Raw genomic sequence first — 12,169 nt, 5'->3', positions numbered from 1 at the left:
TTTTTTTAGTTTTTTACCTTTTTTTAGTTTTTTTAGTTTTTTTAGTTTTTTAGCTTTTTTACTTTTTTTATTAGTTTTTAGTTTTTTTTGTAGTTTTTGCCTTTTTTTAGTTTTTTCAGTTTTTTTTTTAGTTTTTTATTGGTTTTTACCTTTATAGTTTTTTTAGTTTTTTAGCTTTTTTATTTTTTTTATTAGTTTTTAGTTTTTTTTTGTAGTTTTTGCCTTTTTTTAGTTTTTTCAGTTTTGACGTCACCTAATCCAGTTTTTTCAGGTGACGTCACCTGACACATCCATCCACACATCCATCCACACATCCACAGACAGACAACTTATTTTTATATATATATAGATAGATATAGAAATAAGTTGTTTGTTTCTGTGTCTGTCGACTGACGACATCTTTGTGTGTCGACTGACGTCACGTTTGTCGACTGACGTCATTATAAGGATTGAGCTGTATGTCGTCAAGAAATGTTTGTCAACTGATGAAATTACAGACCGGGACACCGGGACACAAATGACGACCGGTATACAGGGAATTTAAATGACGACCGGGACACTCAAAGAGAAATTACAGACTGGGACACTGGGACACAAATAGCGACCGGGACACAGGGAATATAAATAACGACCGGGACACAGGGAATATAAATGATGACCGGGACACAGGGACACAACTACAACGGGGACGCCGGGGGCACAGGGGGGATATATAAATGACGACCGGGACACAGGGAATGTTCGAAGAGAAATTACAGACCGAGACACAAATGACGACCGAGACACCGGGACACAGGGAATATAAATGACGACCGGGACACTCAAAGAAAAATTATAAACTGGGATACCTATCCTACTGTAGAAGTTTCAAGCTCCTATCTACAATTAAACAACAAAAAAACAAGTTTTTTTAAGTGAAAGTAAGGAACGACATTAAAACTTAAAACGATCAGAAATTACTCAGTATATGAAAGGGACTTTTCCTTCTCAATGCCCCGCTCTTTACGCTAAAGTTTTTTACTGTTTTAAAATGTAGAGTTAAGAGAAAGAGTCAAAAATTTGCGTGTCCCAGTCTGTAATTTCTCTTTGAGTGTCCCGGTCGTCATTTAAATTCCCTGTATACCGGTCGTCATTTGTGTCCCGGTGTCCCGGTCTGTAATTTCATCAGTTGACAAACAATTTCTTGACGACATACAGCTCAATCCTTATAATGACGTCAGTCGACAAACGTGACGTCAGTCGACACACAAAGATGTCGTCAGTCGACAGACACAGAAACAAACAACTTATTTCTATATCTATCTATATATATAAAAATAAGTTGTCTGTCTGTGTGTCTGTCTGTCAGGTGACGTCATGTTTCTGTGTTGACTGACGTCATGAAGTTAGTTGTCGTCATTTTTGCTATGACGGTGGCGTCATTAAAGATATTTAAGACATGCGTTCACGGAAAAATGTTTAATTGTAAAATGACTGAAGAACCTACAATGGCAACAGCCGAGGAAGCTGCTCAAAGAGTCTATGCCAAAAAACTTGCTGCTGATAGAGAAAGTAAGAAAAGAAAGCGTGCCGAGGAATCACAAGAACAGCAAGAAAACAGGCTTGCAGCTGATAGAGAAAGTAAGAAAAGAAAGCATGCCGAGGAATCACAAGAACAGCAAGAAAACAGGCTTGCGGCTAAAGAACGCAAAACCGCGCAGTTAGATGAAAATCCACCTGGAAAGCGAGAGTCAAAACATATCAAAACTGAAAATGATAGCGATGATGATTGGGTTTGGGATTTTGACTTGGATAAGGTCATCAATGCCTACCAGATTTAAGTTAAAAAACAAAGGTTCGGCGATATGTACTTCATAGTGACGCTGAAAAATAAAGAAGAAAAAAAAACTGAAAAAATGTAAAAAACTAAAAAAAACTAAAAAGAAAAAACACTCAAAGATAAATTACAGACCGGGACACAAATGACGACCGACACAGAGGGAATATAAATGACGACCGGGAACCTCAAAGAAAAATTACAGACTGGGACACCCGGACACAAATCACGACCGGGAATATAAATGACGACCGGGACACAGGGACACAACTACAACGGGGACGCCGGGGGCACAGGCGGGATATATAATTGACGACTGAGACACAGGGATTGTTTGAATAGAAATTACAGACCGGGACACCGGGACACAAATGACGACCGGGATATTGGGACACAGGGAATATAAATGACGACCGGGACACTCAAAGAGAAATTACAAACTGGGACACCAGGACACAAATGACGACCGGGACACAGGGAATATAAATGCTATTTACATGCACAGACAATGGGACAGCGAAGAATGTTGTATATTCGCATGTTTTACGTAGTTAAAAATATATATTTATATCTATCTCTATTCACAGGTGGGACACAGGGACACAGCTACAATGGCGCGTAACGACTTACGCGCGCGGGGGGGGGCTTGGGGGCGCGAAGCGCCCCACCAACTAGGTGTTGGGGTGGCGCGAAGCCCCACCCCAACAGCTAGGATATAGATATATAGATTAATTATTTTATTATTAAATTTACTTAATCAACGATAGTTTTAACTAATACACAAAAAAACATTAGACAAAATTTTTAAGCCCAAAAAAACTGCAATTTTAATAATTTATAGTGCCCGAACAATTGACTTCAGATTGTCTATTCACATCTGAAGTAACAAACAAACTTATTGAGTAACTAAGCATTTTGAGATTCAAACATATCGAATATGAAAATGTTAGGTAAAGCAAAGTTGTATACAAATTTTGAGGCAAATCGGATGAGAGAAAGGGGTCGAAAGAAGTATCTCGAGTTTTGAATGAATGACGATAGAGTCAGCAAATTAAGTAAAACGTGATAGTTACTTCATTTTGTATAACGATATCTACGTAGTTTTTAAAATAATAAAATACCCCCCAGATGGTCGAATCGGGAAAAAGACTGCTATCAAGTCAATTTGTGCAGGTCACTGACACGCCTACAAATTTTCATCGTCCTAGCACGTCCAGAAGCACCGAACTCACGAAAGCACTGGAAATCCTCCAATCCCTCCCAAAGAGAGCGGATCCGTTCCAACTATGTCAATCATGTACCTTGAGCTTCTGCTTATTCTTCCCTTCAAGTTTCATCCCGATCTCTCCACTCTAAGCGTTTTCCAAGATTTCCGGTTTCCAAGATTTCTGTTTCCCCCTCCAACACCTTATGTCCCCGGATCCGATTCAAACTAAAATGGAGCATCTCAGACATAAGATCTTTCTATACATCAAGTTTCATTAAGATCCGATCACCCATCTTAAGATCCGATATAAAAATAAGTTGTCTGTCTGTCTGTCTATCTGTCGAGTGACGTCATGTCATCATGTCGTCATGAAGTTAGTTGTCGTCATGTTTGTTATAACGATGACGTCATTAAAACTATTTAAGAAAATCGTTCAAAGACAAATTTTTAAATAAGTTGTCTGTCTGTCTGTCGAGTGACGTCGTGTTTGTCCGCATATGACGTCTGAATTATTTCATCATATACCAATTCAAAAACGAATGTATTCAAGCCGATGTAGCTGAGTTGGTAAGGCGTTATATTCCAAGTTCTAGGTTCAAGAGGTTCCAGGTTCGAACCTTGGCTTAAAAAAATGTAAAAACTACAAAAAAAACTAAAAACTAATAAAAAAACTAAAAAAAACTGAAAAACTAAAAAAAACAAACATTTTCGTGTGATGAATGAAGACATACACATCTTTTGAAAAGTGGCTCCTCTGGGATATGATGTCAGGTTTCGCTGACTTTCCCGTCTGATTTCCCATGATTTTTGTCCTGCTATTCCAACTAAGCAAAGGCCATGATCTTTTTCCTGCGTGTTATATACGTTTAGCGACAACGAGAGAGTTAAAAAGAGATGATGAGCAGTAGGATACAAAGGTGCCTTCAGACTGTTTTTGTATCTTTTTTGCCTCTACTGTATTTCTTCTCCAGTCAACTTCTTATTTGAAGAATACAGAGGAACTGAAAATGTAAAAAGTTTGTGGTTTATTGTGTAATTTACTCTGGATCAAATTCTAGATTAACCGGTGTGAATGTACCTCTCCCACTGAAAGCAGGAAAGTTTCCAATACTATTTGTCCTGGATCAAATTTTAGACTGAGCTCCCTGAATGTATCTTCCCAGCTAAAATATGCAAAAGTTTGTGGTTCACTGTGTAATTTACTCTAGATCAAATTATAGGTTGACCGGTGTGAACGTACCTCTCCCACTGATAGTGGGAAAGATTACAATAGAATTTGTCCTGGATTAAATCTTAGACTAAACTGACTGAATGTACGTTCCCACTGAAATTATACTAAAATCAGTGGTTTACTGTGTAATTTACTCTGGATCAAATGCTAGATTGACTACACTGAATAAGTATTTTAGTCTTAATTCTACATGTTTAGGCTCTCTGACTTGTTTATGTGAATTCTTTTTTATCTACTTCGTAGATCAAACTTGAAGATTAATTGTAGCTCTTCCGTCCGACTGTCTGAGGGAGATGAGCAGGATAATCAGTCTAAAAAATATGTTGTTTGTGGCTTTATTCCTTGCTCAAAAGAAGCACGAGATGCATACAAAGAGATGATGGATCTTTCTTTGCTAGCAGACCCTGTTTTTCTATTATTCACTGTCTCAAATTTCTGTACAAGTATTGGATTCAATGTTCCTTATGTATACATAAAGGTATTAATTCTTATTATTATATTAACGGCGTTCTTTATTTTTTATAGTGTGAAATTTGAGATTAATGTTGGATTCAACGCTCCGAGTGCTAATTTAAATCAGAAGAAAAATGCCTAAGCGTGTTTTTTCTTTTTTTTTCTTTTTTTTTACTATGGTAGAGCTTCTTCATGCGTGAATCATATGCTCTAAAAATTGTTTTACATATCAGACGCCGACATTGTTTTAGATATCAGATCTTAAATTAAACCTTTTCCGCATTGGCGCCGTCCATCACCACCTCCTCCTAAGAAAAATGAAGACTTAACTTTGACATTTAAATCCTTGTGTACCTGATTTCCACCCCTTTTTCTCTGTCAAAACCAAGTCAGGCAAATACCAAGGCTTCAATACGAACATAAAATAAAATTGAGACTTAAGATTAAGCAGCTCGTGGTAACATTCTAAATAAATGAGTATTTGCATAGTACTTCGGTTTCAGAGGCCCTAATTGTTTGTAGTATACATTCTAATTGTCTTTACAATCTAAGAATTTCAAGCCTACCGTGCTAACCACTCGGTTAGGCGACTCTAAAGTCGACAACGACCTAAAATCGACAATGATCATTTACTAATCACGTGCCAACTATCTTGCTCCATAATGAGGTCTTTGAAGATTTTTTGAAGTAATTCTTGACATCATTTTCATAATTTCAGGTAATTTTTCAAGCATGCTTGGTTAGGAACCTGAATAACCTTATCGAATATTTTGGCATCAATTTTAGATCGTTGTCGATTTTAGAGTCGTCTAACCGAGTGGTCAGCACGGTTGACTTGAAATTCTTCGATTGTGAAGACAATTTCGGTATCGGCATTTTCGGTATTTTCGGTATTCGGTATTCGATATATTCGGTATATCGGTATTCGTTCTATTCACTGATTATATACCACCATGTTGATTTTAATGTATTAGACTCTTTAAAGGCAAGGTTTCATAGTTTCGAAAACAACATCATGGTTTTGCTACAGCTGTCGACCGCACCAAATAATCGATCACTCTTCCATTAAGTTTTCTGTTCTGTTCGGATTACCAATTTGGCATTGTTCTTTAAAAGATAATCAAGCACGTCCAATTTTCTTTTGGACAAAACTATCGTTAAGGGTGTCTCATTGTTTGAAATATTCTCCACCTTTTAAAACTATTATCTATTATTATTCAATATCTATTATTACAAATATCTATTGTCACAAGTATTATCACAACAGTTAGGTCCCTGGAGTTAAGGAAACTATTATGGATTTGGAAACTATTATCACAAATATCTAGTCTGTTTTTCTTAGTAGTACAATGTAAAGGTTTTCGAGGAAAGTTATCCTTCCAAGATGTGTCTTTTATTGAATATGCTGGTGACATTACTTTATTGAGTCATACTAAAGCTAGTTGAAATTAAAATTTCAATATCTTTTCCAGTGAACTTAAAGATAAACTGTCAGTGTTCAAAAATGTGAATATTTTCCCATCAGTTTAAAATAACAGATTTGAAGTCAATGCTAAATTTAAATATTCAAAAAATTAGAAAGGTATTTCAATCAACAATGCGGCTTCGTGTTATGTATTGTCGTGATATTTTAGGTTCTCTTTTTAATGCAGTTGCGCTCCCGCATATTCTGTATCCCGCCCTTCTTTCCAATATTTTAATATGTGTGATTTGTACTTAATTTGCGTTGGTTATTTTAAATATTGTAAATTTTTACTTGGTTTTCCAAGTAACGCTGAATTAATTTTAGATTTAAATTTTAAGAGCCGTTTAAATTAGCTAAAAAAAGAGGAATAATTTTTGTCGTAAGTATGAAAATTTTTCTCTTTATGAACAACATTTTCCCTTTTCCAAGGATTTAAGCAATGTTTTTTTTTTTCTTACTATTTTGTTCAGGTATGTTATTAAGCCTATTCTAAGTCAAAGCTTTGTTTCCTTTGTTTAAGCATTTCGTTATTCTTTTGCAATGTCGTCTATGTATATCCACATGAATGAAAGAATGTCCACTACTGAAGGATATCCACAAGAACATAGGTCAGCTACTTGATGGGCTAGTTCATTAAAGCAGAAAGTTTACCCTCTTTAGGATTTATAACCGTAATATAATTTAATTTCGTATATGTTTATTATTGCAAATTCACGAACAAATCAATAAATTAAACAACACTTTCGCGCTGGAAAAAACCTATGAGAGTTTGAGGTCGCGCAAAAGTCCACGTAACTACTTACCTATTAACTCAGCTATTTACTGAAACCTTGACTATTTAATTAAAATTATTATGAATAAACCATAACCTATATATATGAAAAAATAGAAAATGAAATTATACAAAAGAATAATAATGACAAATCCAGTCTCCATCACTCTTCAATATCCAAATCTCCCTCTCCTCCCCCACCCTGCCCTCCCAACTCCATCTTAGTCTCTGCCCACTCTTATCCTCCCAGCCCCTTACCTTTCCAGCTCCTCTTCCTCCCCTACTCAACCTACTAGCCATAACAAAATTCAAGAAATTTTTCCCAAAAAGTAGTCTTTTAAATTGTGTTTAAACTAAGGTACGTGTTCCTCTGTCGCCCTAATCCTCAATTGTAGCTCATTCCATCGTGATGGGTGTTTCATTGAAAAGGAAGACCTGGTACCACGAAGCAAATCAACAACTATATTAGCACTTTTCCTCGTTCCATAATTATGCAGTTCACTATTAATTCGGTAAAAACTCTTAAAAACATCAGGGGGTAAACCATTTATGCTCTAAAAAACAAATACTGCAGTTGGGTCATCTCTTGTATGACCTACATTGAGGAGCTCCAGGGACCTAAAACAGCACTGGTGTCATGTACATCCTGGACATACCTATCAATTGTTCTAGCATCTTTTATTTGTAGAACTTGCACTTTTCTACTGTTGAATAAGAAGTTACTGTTCCTTAGAAGGCAACCGTAGGAGATATATGGCTAAATCAACGAATAATATTTAGTTAGAAGTATTCTTTGAGGGAGAAAGTGCTGCAGACGTCGAAGAATTCCTACCCCACGGGCAATTTTTGATGGAATTGTGTCACTGATATTTCCGTGCCAGATGGCAATCAAGATAAAAAAAACATTGTAGTGGAGATGATCAACTTGTTGAACTGGATTACCACATAACGTTATCTGGCCGGACACATCCAGTAGTGTACCAACTCTACAGAACGTCTTTAAAAATGTCTTGTGGACATTTACACACAATAGACTTAATAAAGTGAAAAATCTCAAGCCTTTTCAATGCGAGATTGGGTTTTCTCACCAGGTCCTTCACAGGTGAATAAAACACAGTTAAAACGGTATCATCAGCAAACGAGATAAGACACGCATCTTTCAAATGAGATTAAGATCGATGAGATAAAGTATCAGACCTAACACTGATCCTTGTGGTACTCACCACGTCACTGGAAATGCTGCTGAGCGCACATCATGCAACACTACTTTTAGGGATCTCTCTGTAAGATAACTTTCACATCACTTAAAGCACTTTCCACGGACACCTAACGACTCCATCTGACTTAATAGAGTTTGAAAATGAAGTGTATTGAATGCTTTGTAAATATCTATATATACAGACAAAGGTGTTTCACTTCTGTCCATGCCACTGTTAATTGTTTTCATGAGTTGTTGCAAAGCATTTGTTGTCGAGTGCCCTTTGCAAAATCCGAATTGGGTCTCGCTCAGCAAATTTTGAGCCTGTAGGAAACTATATAGACGTTTATATACAACTTTGTCTAATAATTTCGAAAACAATGCAAGAATCGAAATCGTTCTCCAATTTTCAATATCCTTTTTAGGGAAACCTTTATGGAGTGGTATTACTGGCGTAACTTGTAGCTGATCATGGAAAATGCCTTTTTCAAGTGACAGTAAAAAGCAGACTCTGTAGAATGTAATGCATTATGCCTTAAACGCTCGAAGAGATAAGCCGTCCACTCCCGCAGAATTTGATTTCAGAGGTTTTATTTTTTTTAAGCAGTTCATCACTTGTACATGAATCAAAGGCTAATTCAAAACTCTTAACTCTATTAGTTAAGATAGTAGTTCTATTACTATCCAACTCGATACATTTTACTATTAACCCTTTTCATGGTCTTCTAAAATGTTTTCTACAGTAGTTTAATGTGTTATCAGAAGTTTTTTTTTTTCTGTGTTTGTTTTATACTCCGCTGTTTCAAGTGGGTCACAAATAAACTATTATTATTATTATCACATATAATGCGTTCTTGAACCTGTTGATATCTATTTTTTTTTCAATGTTTTGCACTTTAATACCAATATTAGAGAAAAAATTACCAAACTTATTTGCAATTCCAGACTCATCGTCAGGGACAAATCCTTCATGTTTTACTTCATTTCCTCCAATTTCAGCATTCCTACTGGTCACTTCATTTATCAGTTTCCATGTTTCTTTACTATTTGAAAATTTTCTGTCATAATATTCGGCCGTAGCTTCGCGACGTAATTTTTTCACTAAATTGCGCTTTTTTTTTGAACAATCATCAATTTTGTCATCTAGATATCTTTGATAAAGCTCAATCCTTCGCTTTCTTTCTTCAAGTATTTCGCTCGTTATCCTTGGCTTACGGGGCTCCTGTTTCTTCACTTTCATTACCTTAATAGGACATGCACTGTCATTATTGGGTAGAAAAGAGACACTAGACACACATTAGATGCCACGACAAATATACTTTCTTTTAAATGCAACACAAATTATAAGACATTTGGTCAACTACAGCTTGCATCGTTATAGACAAATTTTTAAAAAGAAAAGCCGTCGAAATTTGCAAATAGAATAAAATAAAGTCATGCAGTTGTGTCACCTAAAATAATACTTTACAAAACTTAAGTTTTAACAGTTTCGGGTTGAACCCTTTTAAGATTCTGTTTTAAGAACCCTTTTTAAGAAAATAATATATCGTCCCTAATTTAATTAATTGGTATTAATTACAAGGTAAGCAGCCAGGCCTCATAAGTGTTCCAATGGATTCAATATAATTTAGGTGATGTTGTCATAAGCTCCTTCCTCCGTCCCTATCCCCAGAAATAAAACTGTTCTTCTCCTCATTGCAACACCAGGGTTGGTCTTTCACGAGTTTGTCTAGCTAGAACTGCGACGGCAAACAGCGCTGTAAGATGATATTGTGGAGTAGCACCATAGGGGAAATTATAGCCTAGTAAATGACACAGTATTGCACTGGATTTTTATTAATGGATAACTAAACTTGGTTTCGTTTTTTCCAGGGGTCTTTTTGAGATCGAGTAACATCTTTCTAGTTGTGTTATCTATTATGGACTGCCTCCCCATTGCAGTATAATATTCATATACGTGAATATTTTCAAAAGTCCTGCGCAGTATATCATCTTGTATGTTTCTAACACAAATGAAAGACTTGTCTTTTTTATATGTTATTACAAATAATGATTATGTTGCCAAAAATTTTCTTTTTGAATTTTTTTTTCAGCTAGTGTGACAAGCCTATGGCTTTCTCCTGTTTTGACTAAAATAAATAAATCAAATTAGGTATTATAAAATCAGATAGTTTTATTCGTTCTAATTAAAACTGTCTCAATTTGTATTATTTAAATCGAAATTCCAGTCTTCTAGTATCAGCTAAATTTACATTGTGCATGTATATATAAATTGTAAATTAAATTTGTTTTTTAGACATTTATATAAAATGGAACATCAAGCGCCCTGCTCCTTTACTGGCGCTAAATAAAAAGCAAAGTTCCTTCCGTGAATTTTTTTTTTAACTTTTTTTGGAAGGGGTGGTTGTCGAAATATGGGAGGTGGCTCTTTTGATTGGAAGTTAATTTATAAAAAAAAAAGTGTCCTAAGCTGTGTAATGGAAACAATGAAGAGCATAACGTTTTTTCTGTTTTTTAGGACAAAGCCTTGGAATCAGGGGTGGACTCGACCACAGCTAGTGCCCTAATTGCATGGATTGGTGGTGCAAATACAGTCAGTCGAGTGATACTTGGTTATATATCTGATAGCCCAAAGATTAACCGTCTATTTCTGTACAATAGTGCTCTGACCATATGTGGTTTCTGTAAGTTACCTAGTGTTTTTCACGACTTTCTAAACCTCTTTTGCTAGTGTGTCTGAGGTTTTTTTCTGTGTGTGTTATTAGAGTTCACAGTGTTTTAGTGTGGATGATACTTTCTTCTTTGCAATGATAAATAAGGTGAACTAATCAAGGTAGAAGTGTGAAATTCAATTCAAAATAATTGTGGGCAAATACAATTGGCTTAGGCTATATGAATTCGAAAACAATAGTGTTAAGTAGGGTTTGCATGTTTAGCTAAAGATTTGCAAGACCTAAAAGAAACAAGTCCACCGTTTGCTAGGGTCGAACGTAGCGAGCGGAGGGAGGCATCAGAAGTCGGTAAAAAAGACTTTTTGCTAGCTTGAGATTGAGCTCAGCAATGTCTTTTTCTGATATTTATCTACTACTACAACTACTAACAAATTAATGCAGCACCAAGTCGCCTAAAGCCAACATAGTTTCACACGCTTCTTCTCCACCCCAGTCTTTTCAATTACCCCCTCCATTTTCATTGAAGTCCCTCCTTATGATCTCTTCCCACCCCATTTGGCGAGGCTCCCCTTTATTTAGCCCCTAAGATGGATGACCCAACAGCACAATCTTTTATATTCTGTTATTTTTCATCCATAAAACGTGGCTTGGTCATCTTAGCCTTTCTTTCATTATAGCCCTGAATGAGTGGATCGAACCACATTTTCTGTACAGTTTATTGTTTGATATATGGTCAGGCAAACAAGAACCCAATACTATTCTGAAGTGATTCAGAGTCTTAAACATTTTACAAATATTCCTCAGTATTTTGAAGTGCCCATGTTTAAGAGCCGATGCCACGTTTGAGAGCTAGTGGCCACTAGCTCTCAATATATATACATATATATATATATACATATATAAACAGCAAAGTAGCTATTTACTAAAGTGGCTGTTTTTTCCTTGGATCTATTTTATCGCTTTCAAAGAAGTTTTCCTGGGCATCAATGGACTGATGTAGACGTCGTTCCCACCATTGGTAGCAGCACCAATAGTCTTTAACCAGTATCGTCTTCAGGATGCTGTCTGCAGTTTTTTGGGCGTTTTCTAGTGTCTTTGAGGACATTTTTTCTGTTTACAGAAATAGGGATTGAGATCAGGTGAATGGAGTAGGTGGGGGAGGGGGGCAAGAATGCCAATTGTGGTAAAAGATTCTGTTTTTGAGAGGACAGTGTAATATGGAGCATTCTCATGATGGGCCATCCATTTATGTGAAATGTCTGGTATCGCATGAGATACCCTTTTCTGAGCCTCTCAAGAACGTATTTATATGAAAAACCTGGATTTCTTGGTTTCGTGTTTTTAAAAAAAGGAAC

At 36.1% G+C, this 12,169-nt stretch overlaps 1 protein-coding gene across 3 annotated transcripts in view; it reads left to right on the top strand.

Annotated features, from left to right (window-relative positions):
• The window catches only part of LOC136030856 (monocarboxylate transporter 3-like), a 120,128-nt gene that overhangs the window by 95,623 nt on the left and 12,336 nt on the right, over positions 1 to 12,169 (top strand). For all 3 annotated transcript variants that reach the window (XM_065709912.1, XM_065709914.1, XM_065709913.1), the window contains 2 exons: positions 4,498 to 4,732; positions 10,661 to 10,826. In XM_065709912.1, coding sequence (XP_065565984.1) covers positions 4,498 to 4,732; positions 10,661 to 10,826 — 401 coding nt within the window. The remainder of the gene's footprint in view (positions 1 to 4,497; positions 4,733 to 10,660; positions 10,827 to 12,169) is intronic.

Source organism: Artemia franciscana, chromosome 9 (assembly GCF_032884065.1).
Source record: "Artemia franciscana chromosome 9, ASM3288406v1, whole genome shotgun sequence".
NCBI classification, from domain to species: Eukaryota; Metazoa; Arthropoda; class Branchiopoda; order Anostraca; family Artemiidae; genus Artemia; species Artemia franciscana.
The sequence above is the reverse complement of the archived record's forward strand: the minus strand, read 5'-3'. Positions and strand labels throughout refer to the sequence as shown.